General features: G+C 39.1%; 1 protein-coding gene across 9 annotated transcripts in view; it reads right to left on the bottom strand.

The window, feature by feature from the left end:
- The window catches only part of SHANK2 (SH3 and multiple ankyrin repeat domains 2), a 358,512-nt gene that overhangs the window by 51,877 nt on the left and 289,351 nt on the right, over positions 1-17,284 (bottom strand). For 7 of the 9 annotated variants that reach the window (XM_026706776.2, XM_087921302.1, XM_087921301.1 and 4 more), the window contains 2 exons: positions 4,177-4,312; positions 2,584-2,664 (listed from right to left, as the gene is read on the bottom strand). In XM_026706776.2, coding sequence (XP_026562561.1) covers positions 2,584-2,664; positions 4,177-4,312 — 217 coding nt within the window. The remainder of the gene's footprint in view (positions 1-2,583; positions 2,665-4,176; positions 4,313-17,284) is intronic. The other 2 variants (XM_087921306.1, XM_087921305.1) reach the window with 1 other exon arrangement.

The raw sequence follows: 17,284 nt of genomic DNA on the forward strand, positions 1-17,284 counted from the left end.
CCAGAAAATCTCAAAATACTATAGTTAGATCATCTAAAAGAGCCATACTGAAGAATATTGCAGATTTCAATGTATAGCAAAACAGGGGAGGGATTGCTATAGATTGAGATTGTACAAATTTGATGGGAAATAATATAGAATAATATAATATATAGGGATGGCCATCGGCATTGACAGAGGGTACCAACAAGCAAGCTGATGGGAGTTACATCACAGTTTAGCCTAGTGGTTAAGGCATCCGGCAGCAAAGCAGGAGACTGTGAATTCTAATCTTTCCTTAGTAATGAAAGCCTACTGGGTGACTTTGAGCCAGTCTCAGCTCAATTCACCTAATAGGGTTATTGTTGTGGGGAAAATAGGAGGAGAAAAGTGTGTTGGATAAGTTCACCACCTCATAAAAATAACAAAAATGCTGGATACAAATAAATAAAATAAAATGATCTGAGTCCCAGCTCTTTGTATTCTCTTGCATGAGACTACAGAAGCAGGACATAGATCATAGCTCCATTTCAACCACTTGGCCTGTTTGCCTGTAAATGACTCTTGCCATGGTCCAAGGAAATCTGTTTCTGGGCCTTAAAGTAGTTCATGAGTAGAATAATAAAATATTAAAACAGCAGTGCAAGAAGTGAATTTCACTTAGCACCACACACTGATTTCTATAATTTCTATATACTGGTCAATGAATAGATTCTACTCACTGCTCATATAAAAATTATTATTCTTAGATTAGGTTGTATCCAAACTCTGTAGCCAATCGAAGTTGGGGGCAAATTTTATAAAACCATCATTTCTATTTTCCTATGAAGTTTCTGCTCTGCAGACTTGGGGAATTCTTTTAGAAAAGTCTAGGATTTGAGGAATGCAGGTAAACAATAGGCCATTGCCTCTATTCTTTCCCTAGCAAAGATCTTTAATCTATTCTCTAAAGCGTCATCTTGTTTATGGAAGCCTAAGTTTGTCATAACATAAAAATGCAAAAAAAAAAATTCCGTGAGATGACAGGAAGACTTTTTTTTTCAATAATATAAAAAAGCAACTCAGTCTAAACGTATAAAATACTTATCTGGCTTATAAAAAAAACTCTAAAAAGCTTTCATAATGGATGAAAAGAGGGTATGCTGTGTTACCAACTCTTGAGAAGGAAAATTAAACAATATTTCCCAAAATCAGGAAATTTGATATTTACAAAATTAAAACACATCAACACTAGCATGAAAATAAGACAAACCCTTATTTTCCCTAGAAAGGTTAGAAAAACCAGGCCTAAAACTAAATTAAAAACAAATAATAATAAAACATTTTTTGCCTTTTGTAATATAAAAATAGTACTTCTGTGAAGAAATTTTTAATAAATTCTATAGTGAATAACATAAATCCATAGAAGATGGATAGAAAATGTTGTACACATAATAGTAAATTTTGTATTTGACAAATTTCTGAAGTATTTTCTATTGAACTTTTTAGTTTTGTTTTATTATAATTAATTACAAAAAGGTATTTTAATAGACTTAAATATAACTTAATAATTAATTGTGATGGTTAAAACTGCACCTATTTTATGTATGTTCACATTAAAATATTATGTTATTTTTTCCAAGTATTTGGTTAGTAAGGGAGATAAGATTCTCTCAAAATTTAAGTTGAGCAGCATAATAATTTAATAAATAACATAAATAAGATTATGAAGGAAGTTATTAGGAATCAACCAATTACTCAATAACTTTCATTGCATTTCATAAGCAAGATAACTAAACCAATTACCATGCAATTATTAAAAACTGGGAAAAAACTTTAAAAATTACTTTTTCTTGCTAATACAAATTCCTCAAAACTTTAGTAATAAATAGGCAGTAATGATTGATTCAGATCCAAAAAAATAATGATAGCAAGTGTGTAGTTGCTGCATTTCTGGAAGGATCCTTTCCTTTGCCTAATGGATATTCTTTCTTTGTCAGTTATTAAATGTTCAGCGGAGGGAAAAGGCTACAAAAAAACCCCCAAAAGCACTTTTCCTTTTTCTATCTTATAAGCAAATGTGTCTGTCAGAGATGATAACTTTGATAATCGCTTTTTAAATTTGTGCAAAAGCTTCAAATAGGCTTTGAACTGCTGATAGAGGGGATCTGAGAGCAGAAATCTGTTTCTATCCACTAATTGCATTTGGGGATCAAAGAAAGAACCCCAATGGGAGCTACAGGTACACAGGTTTTTTTTGGTCAGCTTTTTAAAAACAAGGACTAACAGCTTACCTTTATCCACTAATGAGAGGCCACAGAAATTTAAAATAAAACAATATTAGATGAACTGGTTAATAAAAAATACAGTAAATAAGCTACAGTTTTTAATTTAATATTTAAATTGAGGATGCATATAAATAATAAATACATTATCTTGCAGAGCTGAAAACAAGGTAGGATTATTCATGCTCATCATGCAAACGTGGAGCCTCCAGAAATGCAACATTCGTATGTAATCATTGCAATCCAGTGTTCAGTACAAGGTGCAGTTCACTTTCAAACAGTATAACATTGGCTTTACATCTCCATCATTGCAGCATGCTCTTTAAAAACACTTTCTTACCAAGCTCTTCAAGCTCTGAGGTCATTGACTTAGACCGCAAGGTCAGTGCAGTGGTTGGAGCCCGTTTTGGAGGTGGTGGGGCTTTGCATTAAACAGAAGGATATAGATAATAAGTAAAAAGACTTCAGAATACTTTGTTCAGATTCAATTCAAAAATATATTACTATTTAAATTAAAATTAAACTGCTTGCCTTTATCTCAAAAGATAAAGCTGTCTGAGCTATAACAACACTTATGAGCTACATACAGAAATGTTCGCTGATGAGAAATATTACACATGGAAACTAATTTAGCTCAATGAAAGCTTGCAGTAGACATCTTAGACACAACAGTGTTCAAAAAAAGAGCATTACTTTCTGGCTATGCAAACACTGTATGGTACTTGACTTTTTACACAATACATTTGCTATGCTGAACTCACAGTTTTACACTATTCTAGAATCATGAGATAAAAATGCATAAAAATAATAGAAATTAATATGGAGATTCTGTTATTTAATATTGCCATCTCCATACTCAATCAATAAACAATATTGAAAGACAGCATGACATAAGAACCCCAGCTTTATTCTAGCATGAATACATGTCATTTCCAGCTCACTGTTCATATTATTTTATCATATGATTATCACTACTACTACCTCCAATGATATTATACTTTCATTAAATAGAAACTCCCAATAATCAATTTTTGGTTTATTATCAAGCTTAGTTATTCTTTTATAAATGTATGTGCATGATTTAAAACATGTTGAATTACTGATTGGTGACATACAACCATAAAAGCAAATGCATATAAAGATGGTAACATGCACAACAATGAGACAGTTGCAAATTAGATATATTAATAAGAAAATATACATAGTGCCTTTATTCACCTTAAAATAATTATTTCAATATGGTTATTGAAAATTAAAAATATGAATATATAAAAATAAAAAGCATATTTGTTGATTGAATCTATCAATCATACATTTTCTAGGTCAAAGACATCTTGAAGGATTGTGATTTATTATTTATAACAAATCAAATAGCTAACAATCATCCCTCTTTCATGATACCCAGAAAATCTGCTACCATATTTTGTCAATCAGTAGGAATGGCCACTAATGTGGAGAACAATGTATATGAAAATGTATTAGTACATGCTTTTGACAGATTACAACAAAACCTAATTGGATTCAGACATAAATGTATTAACTCTCTTTTATCTCTCAGAAAGATACTTAGCAGTGCTGGAATTACTTCCTTATGGAGCAATTTCATATCCATCTTGGCAACATGTGTAAATAGTTTCATTCATACAGAATGTAATAGCACATTGCAAGAGGATGGTAATCAATTGTAAAATTAGCCTCCACCCAATTATCTCACATACACATACAGAGGCACTTCAGGAGCAATGATAGCATCAGAAGTCCCAGTTTTCCACACCTTTGGAAATCTATCTTAAAAGAACCCTTACATTCTTGAATGTGGACATTCACCTTTTCCTTTAATTAATGATTACCTGAATGTCAGAAAATGGAATGGTATACCAGATTCTTTTACGAAGAAGCATCTGAAACCATTAAAATAATGAAAAGACGGTACCTTTCTTTCTGGCTGTGTCATCTGGATCTAGATTTCTGGTTACAGTGACAACTTTAAGAACTAAGTGATTGCCTCCTTGTCGGATCATATTCACCACCTGCCTGTGGCCAACCTTGACTACATTTTCATTATTAACCTGTAGAGAAAAAAAAAAGGGATGGAATTAAACAAAAAAAAATTCATATTAAATTCATAAGGAAAAAGACTGTTTTCATTTTTGTGAATTCTCATATAAATTAATTTAATCCTGGACTAATGTGACAATCAAAACTTGTCATGCGACTTGACAAATTCTCCCATGAAATTATCATTTCAAAATTATTCAGAGGAGAAAGATATGTTAAAACATATCTGGGAGGAATACACTGAATTGAAGAAGTATTGGACAGCAGAACAGCACACACATAAATATCTCATCTAAAGCAACTTTTCATTTTTAAATATTAGTGCTCTGTGTTAATCCCAGTTAATTTAGAAAGAGCAGGAAGCAAAATTTTAAATTACAGATTCGCTCAGAAGCAAAGCTGTTTAATAAACACAGATGTGAAAGCTTTGCTTAGCCACGTGACTCAATCAATAGGAATAAACAGATGTGACCTTAGGTCAGGGCTCTCCAACCTTGACAACTTTAAAACTTGTGGACTTCAATTCCCAGACTTCCCAGAGGAACTCTGAGAGTAGAAATCCACAAGTCTTAAAGTTGCCAAGGTTGGAGACCCCTGACCTAGGTGGAAAAGCTGAGTATTTCATAACTTCTTGGAATTATATGAAGGTAAAAAGTATGAATCATCAAATAGATAAACTATTGTTAGTGATTCACATTTGCTGTTCTAAGCCATCTTTCTAGGTTACTTAGATTTGACATCTAAATAAGTGGCTAAAGCAAAAAACACAAAATATTTTTTTTAAAAGTTCTTTTCTGACACATTACAAAATGCAATTTCTTACAACCTTAGAAGGCATCTATGAATTACTCCCAAAGCTTCTAAGGGACAAAGCCAATCTTGAAGTGCCTCTGTATTAAGCAATGAAGTATTCTACGTATAGGGAAATGGTAGAATAGAGAGGTGGATATAAAAGCCCTTGTAAGAAATTTACAGCAAGTTGAAGTGATCCTAAGTGATGATAGGGAACCTCTGGTGGGATTCAAATATTTTTACCACCGGTTGGTGGGCATAGCTTGGTGGGCACGCTTTGCATGTATATGCCAAATGCAAATTTTGCGCAGGCACAGAGGCATTTGCACAGGCACAGAGGTATTCTAACTCACCTCCTGCAAGCCTGTACTCTCCCGGTCGCTTCACCAGCTGCCGTGCAGCACTCTGCTGTGCCGTGCAAAGCAGCTGCGCTTCAAAAGCAGAGGTTAAAGGTGAGTATGGGAGCCCGGGCAGGCAGGCGGGCCCAACAGCAGAGTGGTGGAGAGAACTGATTCGGTCTCCACTGCTCATCGCCGCTACCTGATCGGTAGAACTGGGCCAAACTAGTAGAATACCACCACTGCTCTGGTCCAGTAAACCAAACTGTTTATATTCACTGACCACATCTCTGAGATTGAATAGGTAGCATGCTGACTTACTAGGAAGGGATATATAATGTCACACAGATGTGTTTGTTTTATTTATTAATCAAGTTTATATAATTGCTCAATTGAAACAAACACAATTTTAAAAAGTTATGATATTTATGTAGTTACTTACCAAGCACATCTAAATTATATTAAAATATATTATATTAAAGTAACCAAAATATCTTTATAATCCCTCAGGCATATCACAAGTTTTGAGGACCCCTAATGTTTGGGAATAGAAATTTGAAAAATTTGACACACCCAGGGAGTACCCTCATTACCAAAGGTGACTCTAGATAGTTTACAACAATAAATAAAGCAACCAATGTAAAATTTTTGAAACCATAAGAATAAATAACATAAAAACAAGAATAAAAAATATTACAATGTCACACTATAATTTCTATTGTGTCTGGCTTTTTCTTCTTTTATCTTTGCCTTGCAGGGCCGTAGGTACAATTCTCGATTCTGCTTTTGTTTGTGGCTACTGAGCAAAATATCAAAGCTGATATAGTTTAAAACTTGTGCTTGTCAAGGTCATCAACATAATCACTAAATTCCAACTGTGCAATGAGGAGACTAGCTGGTGGGATTCAGGGGGAGGGGCCAATTAATTAATGACCAATCTTATTCAGTTTTATCACACACACAAAAAGATTTATCTCCTATCCACAATAGCATCCAGTTGTCCCACATGTGCAGTGTGGGCCTGACACTGAGCTATAATATATCAAATATTCATAATTACAGGGAACCATGGAGTATGAAATAAACAAAAAACCAATTGAACAGTTTGACATCTATAAATCACATCACACACTAATTTATGATTATTTTAACAGAAATAGTAGTTGCTATATAAGAGAAACCTTTGCATATTTTCTAGAATTTGCTGAATTTGAATTTGCTGTATTCATTTAATGGTAGGAGATGTGGGCCTTAAAATACAATAAATTTAAAGGATGTGGCTTTATGTTAATATAGTTTTCTTCCTAACAAACATTTTATATATTTATTTTGGTCTGGAAGACTCATTGATTTTTAAAGATACTTTATGTTCTCTTATTTTTATGCCAAGCAGGAAGGAAATTAACTGAAGGGCAACAGAAATGTTTTTATGAAAAAAAGTTGTTATATTATTGGAAGAATACCTATTCTCCATCCCGTAAACAGTGATGTCATTTTATATTTGAATACAGGTAGTCCTTGCTTAACAACTTTTTATTTTTCAAACTTCAAAGTTACAGCGGTGCTGAATGAATGATAGTTGCATTCAGTCCTCAAAAGTATGGCCATGTAGTGCCCCGTGGTCATATAATTAAAATCCTGGTGCTTGACAATTTGCAACTGCCTTGGCCAATGGCCAGGCATTCTTCATCAACAGTGAGAGGAAGAAGTCGGTCAAGACCAGCTGGGGATAGCAAGGAGTACAGGGTACAGGTACTAAAAGGGGAGGAATGGAAGGAAAGATAAGGGGAGGTGAAATGGGGAGCATGGCAGAGGAGAAAAAGTATGAAGCCTCCACTTAACAACTGCAACTGGGATGATCAAAACCGCTGTTGCTAAGTTGTGTGGTCACAGGACACAAGATTGTTGGTTGAGCAACCAGGGTCAGCAATTGTGTACCCATTGCAAATATACAAAGATTGAAAACAAAGAAATACTTATCTATCATTACAAATCAAATCCAACAAGAAAAGTATATTTGAAAAGAATAAATCGGTTATTTTGATGGAAAGAACAACATCCAGAATCAGAAATACCGGTGTTCCCCGACTAACAACCACAATTGCCAATATGTTTGTTCATAAGTCATTGCAGTCATTAATAATGGGGAGTGGAGGAAGTTGCCTTGTGACCGGTTTGATCATAGCAGATGTAAGGAAAGAACTGTCTGCCACTGAAGGGCAAACAGCTCCCCTCTGTGCACAGAAGGGAATTCCTGTGCTGGGACAGAGAAACTAGGCAGTTCCCTTCTTGTGTATGAAGAAGTGCCATCATGCTGGGCTAGAGAAAGAAAGCTTGGATCTACAAGAGTTTGGATTGATTACAAGAAGGCATTTGACTCCGTTCCACATGATTGGGTAATCAAGTGCCTAGAAATTACAGGAGTCACTAGAAACATCAGAAACTTTGTGCAAAGATCATAGTCATAGTTACTCAATTGTGATAGACTGGGAGAGGTTACTATGAACAGTGAGGCCAAAGCTATCAAATATCAAAACATCTACCATGCTATCCCACCTTCTTTACCTAGGCAATCTGAAACTGTATGGAAATACATTATGTGGAAGAGTCATTGCTCAACATTGCCCATATACATAGTCAAAATATTGCAATGGAATTTGGACTGGACAAATGTGCAACCCTCACCACCAAGAAGAAAAATAGTGAACACTGAAGGAATCAAGATGCCTTATGGAAATAGTATCAAGTGTCTGGATAAAATCATTACTATTTCCTGGGCATCCTTCAAGGTACAAACATCAAGCACACTGAAGAAAAGAAGGTTAGAATTGAATACTTCATGAGAGTGAAGAAGATCTTAAAATCCAAACTCAGCAGTGGAAATATCATCAAGGCAATTAACCACCTTGGCAATTTCAATCATTAGATACAGGGCTCGAATTGGAAGCAGAACTAAAAACCCTAGATAGGAAGACCAGACAAATAATGATAAGGAATCATGCCCTTGATGCACACAGCAATGTTGACAGACTCTATTTACCCCCCAAAATGTGTGGGCGTGGCATGGTGGAAGTACACCAGATGGTTGAAGGGTGGGGGAAGGCATTGGAAAAATATCAGAAGGATAGTGAAAAAGATGCACTGAAACTAGTATACCATGAAGGCTTACTGAATACCAAAGGAATTCTTTGCCATGAGCAGCCTATAAGAGAGACAAAAAGAAGAATAAAAAAGAGGCATGCCAAGACCAAGTATTACACGACCTGTACATTTAAAAAAAGAAAAACTAGCAGGCAAAGCAGATAACAGCAAGACCTGGCAATGACTAAGAGCAGAAAAGTTGAAGAAAGAGACAAGGGGACTAATTCTGATTGCACAAGACCAAGCCTTCGGAACTAATGTATACAAAGCCAAAGCTGAGACAAGGACAGACAGCAAATGCCACCTCTGCAGAGAAGCTGAAGAAACACCTAATTAGCAAAAAAAAGCTCACAAACAACAGCATGACCAAATAGCAACAATGGTACATTGGAATATTTGCAATATCATTTGCCTATGAGCAAAAATGGTAGGACTACAAAATAGACAAAGTGATAGGAAATGACAAGTTAAAGTGCTCTGGGACTGTACAATTCAAACAGATAAGCACCTACCACATGATATCCCCGAGTTAAGAATTGTTCATAAGAAAGACTAAAAAGTCTGGATACCAAATGTTGCAGTTTTTGGAGATAGCAGAAGAGAAGAGAAAGAACCAGAGAAAATCACAAAATATTAAGATCTGCAAAGAGAATAGCAAAAGAAAGCAAAGATTGTACCAATAATAATAGGCACCTTGTGTGTAATCCAGAACAACAGAAGCACCTCTTGAATTCCATCAGCATTGACAAAATCATCACCAGCCAATTGCAAAAGGCACTTTTATTTGGAACAACCTGCAACAATACATTCACCACCATCAAACAACAACATATCCCAGGTCCTTGGGAAGCAATTTCCAAAACTTTGGTTTGTTCTCTGTATTATTCATCAAGTTTTCACCTTTGGCTCTCTAGTATTATTTCAAATGTTTTGTGTTCTGGACTAGCAGGCTCGAAAGCCTGCAACTCTGATTGGCCCGCGAATAGCAGATCGTGATTGGTCACTGCAGACTGATCCGATTGGCTAGTAAACGGGCTGCCGTGATTGGCCCTGCCAAGAGCGGCAAACTCAAATCGCTTTCATTGGCTGCCTAGCCGCAGCCAGCCCTATATAAGGGGCTGCTGCGGCTGGGATTCTTTGCTCAGATCTGAAGTCACTAATAAAGAGCTGTTGTTATCTGAGTCTTGCCTCCGTTTCTGAACCATCCTCCCAGATCTAACACTGGCAACGAGGATGGGATGCGGAGGCAACGAAGTCTACTAGAACTGAGCTAGCTGATGGAGCACGTGGCTGACAGAGCGCAACGATGGCAGCATGGCCAGCAGCGCTATACCACCCGCCCCATTTGATCCAGCTAGCGAGGACTGGGACTAATATATATGGACAGATTTCAAATGTTCCTGGAGTCCAACAACCTCAAAGATGCCACACCAAGCAAGAAACGAGCCGTTTTTCTAACCCATTGTGGACCAGCTGTTTTTAAGATGGCTAAAGCCTCAGCGAAACCAGCTGAAGTTAAAACGATGGGCTGGGATACCCTTGCTCCCATCCTGCGCAACCATTACGCCCCAGCAGTACCAACTCTCATTCGCAGACATGAGTTCTATCAGAGGGACCAGCATGAAGGTGAGAGTGTTGGGGATTTCGTGGCAGACCTGAGGAACCTGGGCGGTTTATGTGGCTTCGCCAATCTTGAAGAAGCCATGAGATACCGAATCGTCCTTGGCCTTAGAGATCCAACTGTCCAGAGCAAGATCATGGCCAAGGGAGACATCTCGCTTGCAGATTCCATAGCCGACGCCACCGCAGCTGAAGCCACTCGTAAATCAGCAGCACAAATGTGCCGAACCAGCGGAACCAACCACCAACCAACCAATGATGCTGGGAAACCTTCAGACAAGTACTCATCGACCACCCATCATGAAGATGTCAAATCATCCTCAGACAGCGAGGAGGAAGACGTCCACAGACTCCGGTCAGAACGTGAGCAACGAGACCAGCGGGGTCATAAAACCAACTACCAATGCACCGGATGCGGGGGAAACCATCCCCAATCCGAATGCAGATTCTTAGATGCCATGTGTCATTTTTGTGAAAAACGAGGACATATTGCGAAAGTATGCAGAAACAAAAGAAATTCTAGTCCCAGACGGAGAGGGAGCAGCCCAAAAAGGAATGATGGCAACCCCACCACATAGAGGGACCGCCCTAACAACCAGTGGAACCAGTACAGCAGACCCCGAAGGTTTAATGGTACGCCCAGATGAGAAGAGGCTCACCAAACCATCACCATCGGCCATGCTTCATCGCTAGATGCTAAAAAAATCCGTGTAAAAGTCATCATCAAAAATAAACCTTGCATCATGGAAGTCGACTCTGGGTCCTTACTATCCATGGTATCCTGGAAAACACTCAAGCAACTGATTCCCAACATCCGACGCCAAGACCTCAGCAGTCAGAGACTTATACTGAAAGATTATCAAGGCAACCGGATTCCAGTCGCGGGTACCTGCCATTTCCAGGTCTCTTTCAAAGGACATAATGCAATTCTACTGCTCACCATTGTAGACAGAGACCGGCCAAGTCTATTGGGCCTTCAGTGGTTTGCACCATTAGGAATCGGAATGGCTGGCATCCATCATACTGAAGACGATGACTGGGAGGCAGCCCTCGTCCACGATTTCCAAGAAGTGTTCAGCAAAAACTTAGGCAAGTACAAGGGGTCCCCCATTTCATTTAATCTCCGCCCCGACATTGCGCCCATTCGCCTAAAGCCACGCTGAGTTCCCTTTGCTCTCAAACCCAAAATTGATGAGCAACTGGACATATTAATTGCACAAGGCATGTTAGAGCCCATTGACCACGCCCGATGGGAGACACCAATTGTCACCCCCATAAAGCCTGACAGGTCCTTGAGAATCTGTGGTGACTACAAGGCCACCCTCAATCACGTGCTGCAGCAGAGCACCTATCCAGTACCAGTCGTTCAGCATCTCCTGCATTCACTTGGGGGTGGCAGAATATTCGCAAAATTAGATCTGGCCCAAGCGTATCAACAGTTGATTCCGAAACTGCAGAAGCCCAAACTATAGTCACACATCGTGGTGCATTCAAATGCAACAGGCTCCAGTTTGGAGTAAGGGTAGCTCCAGGCATCTTTCAAAGCCTGATGGAGAGACTTTTACAAGGCATAAAAGGGGTCGTGCCCTATTTTGATGACGTATTAATAGCTGCCCCAACAAAAAGTCAATTAGAGAAATGCCTCAGAACAGTCCTACAAAGGTTCAAAGATGCTGGTCTCAAAGTTAAGAAGGAAAAGTGCCAGCTATGCACAGAAAGGGTGGAGTTTCTTGGCTACCTTCTTGACAAACAAGGAATCCACCCTACAGAAAATAAATTGGCAGCCATCAAAAATGCCCCAAGACCTAAAAACAAAACTGACCTCCAAGCCTTCCTGGGACTTATTAACTTTTATAACATTTTCTTACCCCAGAAGGCGACTGTTGCTGAGCCCCTTCATAGACTACTCAATAAAAGGGCCTCCTGGATTTGGGGACATCGGGAGGAACATGCCTTCCAACAAGTAAAAGACCTCCTTACCTCTGATGCAGTGTTAATTCAATATAACGAGACACTCCCTTTGACTGTTACTTGTGATGCCTCACCATTTGGGGTAGGGGCCATCCTGAGCCACGTCCTCCCAAACGGCTCAGAGGCACCAATTGCATTTTTTTCAAGGACTCTGTCAAAAACAGAAAGAAACTATAGCCACCTAGATAAGGAAGCCCTTGCTATTGTCTCTGCGATTAAAAGGTTTCATGAACATGTATATGGGAAACCATTTTCTATTATCATGGATCATAAGCCATTACTTGGCATTCTGGTGGGCGACAAACCTACCCCACACATTCTCTCCCCCAGAATGACCCAATGGTCGAAGTTCCTGGCTGCCTACGACTATCAACTAAAATATCGCACGGGGAAATCTATTCCTCACGCTGATGCCTTGAGCCACTCACCACTACCCAAAACGCGGGAAGACCCAGCTTCCACGCTCCCAATACTACAAATCGAGACAATTCCCTCACCTCCACTAACGGCCCAGGATATCGCCTTTGAAACCAAAAGAGACTCATGTTTGGCACGAGTTCTTGGCTAGGTGAAGAGGGGATGGCCAGAATACGAGCCCAAGGAAACCTTTAAACCATTCAAAAACAGACAGACAGAACTTTTCTCACAAAGAGGGTGCATTTTATGGGGAGACCGAGTCGTCATACCAACCAAACTACAAAAAAAAGTCCTCCAAATGCTACACGATGGACACCCGGGCATTGTGCGTATGAAAGCGCTGGCAAGAAGTTACGCCTGGTGGCCAGGTATGGACAAACAAACTGAAACCTGGGTCGCCTCTTGTAACAGATGCCAGGAAAACCATTCAGCCCCACCAAAAGCTCCACCAGCAGAATGGGAAACACCCAGGGGTCCCTGGTCACGCATTCATATTGACTTTGTGGGACCTACTAGAGGCCACACTTTCCTAATAACTGTAGATGCGTATTCTAACTGGCTTGAGGTCAATAAAATGAAAACAACCACTACAGAGGCAGTAATCAAGAAATTGAACAGACTCTTTGACACACACGGCCTACCTGATGTCCTGGTTTCTGACAATGGGCCCCAATTTACTGCCTTAGCCTTTGAACAATACCTAGCTGAACGGGGCATCTGACATGCACTCACATCACTGGCTCATCCAGCGGCGAATGGTAGGGCTGAACGAATGGTTCAGTTCACAAAGAAAACCCTACAGAAAATGGAACAAGGTAATATCCACGATAAAGTCACTAGAATGCTGCTTCTTCAACACATCACACCTAACAGCACGACTAACAAGAGCCCAGCTGAACTCCTGATGGCCAGGAAACTCAGATCGCCTCTAGACTGCTTGCACCCTGCCTACACCCCGGAAAAGCCCCTGGGTTCCAGCAGCAAGCATCGCGCCTTTAAGGTAGGAGACCTTGTATTTGCAAAAAATTTTTCTGGGGATCCCCTCTGGATTCCTGCCCAAATAACTCAAGTTACGGGTCTCCACTCCTACCGTCTACTGACCACTGATGGCAGAGCGTGGAAACGCCATATTGACCAGCTACGCTCCAGATTGACCACAACTTCCATCCCTGACCCCAACCTCGACACCAGGGGGGGAGGGGAAGCTGTGAGCCCGGAAATAGAACCAACACCTGTTTATTCAGAACTAACACCGAGATCACTACACCATAGCTTGCAATACTCACCAGCTGTAGTTGAACCTGGGCAGATGAACACTTCACCAAGAAGCAGCAGCCAAGCTGGTTCAGCGAGCCCAGGGAGCCATAGCAGTAGCAACGAAGCTGAGGATTCAATCACCCCGGGGGCATCAGAGGAGAGCCCCAACCAAGGCATCAGTTCACCATTCCTGCTAGATCCAGCAAACAGTCCATCCGAACCCGAATTTGAACATGGACAATTGGAATTGCGTAAGTCAGGTAGACAGGTGCGAAGAACTGCCTACCTGCGAGACTATATAACTCCACCCCTTAAACGGAACCGAGAGGGGAGGGGTGTTCCGGACTAGCAGGCTTGAAAGCCTGCAACTCTGATTGGCCCACGAATAACAGGTCATGATTGGTCACCGCAGACTGATCCGATTGGCTAGTAAACGGGCTGCCGCGATTGGCCCTGCCAAGAGCGGCAAACTCAAATTGCTTTCATTGGCTGCCTAGCCGCAGCCATCCCTATATAAGGGGCTGCTGCGGCTGGGATTCTTTGCTCAGATCTGAAGTCACTAATAAAGAGCTGTTGTTGTTATCTGAGTCTTGCCTCCGTTTCTGAACCATCCTCCCAGATATAACATTTTGATTGTTGAACAAGATATTTTTTTAATTAACTTTATAATCTTCTTACCAGGTTAATAGTCACTTGAATTCCTTTCTTGGCAGTACATTATATACCCTTTGTTCTTTTTGAAAGTATACTGTACACTTGTACTTTTTAGTTAGTCAAGATGGAATGTATTTGTATTCTTAATAAGATATAGCTTGTCTGTCTGTCTGTCCTTCCATCCACCCTTGAAAAATAATTCTTTCTTCTTGAGGAAAACATGACAAAAATCCAGTAATCCTTACACAGCTGTCTCATCATTTAATCTGCTTGATCAACAAAAAATAGATCCACGAAGGTTAGGTATTTGAAGTAAATTATTCTAATTACCACTACTACCCAAGTAGCTGCTCGAACAATACAGGTAGTCTGTGTTTAGTGACCACAATTGGGATTGGCATTTTTGTCATTAAGTGAAACAATCGCTGTGGGAAATCACAAGAGTGGAAATGTGTTTCTCTTTTCAAAATTGATAAGACTAATCAATTTCAGAACTTCAGTTTTTGTTTGCCTCTTAATGATTTTACTTTAGTTTCCCCCCCCACACACACACACTCTCCTGCCCTTCAGAATGTTCATCTCAATACTTGAATAATTAGCAAGAAGGAAATTAATGGTTGTTTTTGCATTCACTGGAGAGGAAAGGATTATAAGAGAGTGAGCAAGCACACAACGGAGAATACACATCTAAAGGAAACATAGGGTAATGCTGCCAGCCCTAACCATGCCACACAAACAGTCTGGTTTATTTCCTCAAAGGAACGGATGACCTGTACAACATGGTATTGAAAGAAATTGGTGACAACTATTTCAGGAAAATGATCCAAAACTTTAAAAAAGCTTGAGAAATGAGGGAGAAAATGGACTAGAAAATCAAGGCTAAAAAAAATCCTGCCAAGATTTTTGCACCAATTTTATTGAAGATTACATTATACAGATAAAACTAACACAATCTACAAAATATAAAATTTCTAAAAAAAGAAAAAGTTCCCTCAAACGAAGTCCTAATATCTGCTTTCTCATACTCTCTTTGCTTCTTCCCTCAGAATTGTTGGAGCCTTTAAAAACTCCCTTCTGTAATTCCACTACAAAATGGAATATTCATTGTAATATCCGCATCATGGTTCATGTTCTTACTGTCTCTTCTCACAAAATCTTTGACAGCTTCAACAAGTTCCTTTTGTAAATCCATTGAAGAGAAATTATTCACAACACTTTTCTGAAATATTTGTGTCTTTTAAAATTATTAGCCATTTTCATTTGTAGATCTATTGTAGAGTATCATTTTTAAATCCACATTCAAATCAATTTAAGTTTTATTCAATGGAACTTGTTCCTCTTCAGCAACATCTTCTGATTTTTCCATAATAGCAGGTACCTTTATAATTATTTCCTGAGCACGTTCATCATAGAATTCTCTTAAAGAAGCCATTGATGCATTTATTTCTTCTAATGCACTCAATGTCTAATCTTCAAGTTGTCTTAATAGCTGTTCCCAAACATAAACATAATTTCCCACAAGAAAGTACTTTAATTAACTTCACTTAAATCAAATTCATTTCATCTTTTAAACCATTTAAAACTTTCTAAAACAAACAGTAAACATCATTTTGCAATATTATTCCAAAAATACTTTTTAAAAAAGCTTTAAACATATAGTCCGCATGTCAATGGTCTATTCTGATCTTGGAACATGTTTAAAAAAATTCTACAGTAAGCCTTTTAGATAAATGCCTTAGAGTCATGTTGTAAATGACAAAGTTGCTATAGTTTTACTTATTTTCCCATATGATTTTATTTGCTATAATAAGAATAGGAAAAATAAAGTAGAAAACAGCCTTCAAGCTACATAGTTTACAATATAGAAATACTGATCTATACTCAATTTTTTTGTCCTATGAAAAGGACACATATAATAAACCCAATGTTGTATATTGTCATACAGATATAAAAAGAACCTGAATGTCACATTTAAACTGCCTGAGTTATACTACAGCATATGTGTCAAACTTGCAACATCACATTGCCGTCATGTGACGTATCCTGTTTTCCCCCTTCATGGAGCTGGGGTGAGGGTGGCCTGCGCGTGAGTCATCCAGCCCATGGGCCGCCAGTTTGACACCCCTGACTACAGGATAACACCAAAAAATTTTAAAAAACAGCAGAGATCATTATAAATGCAGTTAACAACTGAAACTACTGTATGCCAGCTACTTTGACAATATATTAATTGATGTGGCAGAAAAATAATGGCAGCAGAAGGCTGCAACCCATTGCAATTTAGGTGTAGAAAGTTAGCACCCAATATTCCAGGAAATATTAAAAAGGCAGAATATTATATGTCCCCGGATAAGAAAAGAAGAAACATGTTTTTAAAGACAAAGCAGCTTCCTGCCCCCCTTCAGCTCCAGGGGTGATGGGAGTAAGACATGGTCCTCAGGACATGATAAGATTAGCCCTGTACCCATCTAACAGCAGGGCTCACTGCATTGTAAAAATCACCTGGGGACATTACATCAGCCCACAGTTCAACCCGACTTATCTCAGACAAACTCCTAGGATTTACACATGACCCCTACAGCAACCAATCAGAATACACATCCTGCCCACAGGAACAGGAAGCAAGTTCAAAGCCCAAGACAGGGTATAAATCTCTCTCACACACACACACCCATGTTCTTGATTGCCCAGGACCTCAAACCATGTGGTCCTGTCCACCATTAAACCATCTTTCCAAATAGCCTCCATGTTTCCAGTGTCTTTCTCCCCACTTGGAACTAAACCCAGATGTAC

Source organism: Pseudonaja textilis, chromosome 1 (assembly GCF_049901715.1).
Source record: "Pseudonaja textilis isolate UNSWEBS1 chromosome 1, rPseTex1.2, whole genome shotgun sequence".
Lineage (NCBI taxonomy): Eukaryota > Metazoa > Chordata > Lepidosauria > Squamata > Elapidae > Pseudonaja > Pseudonaja textilis.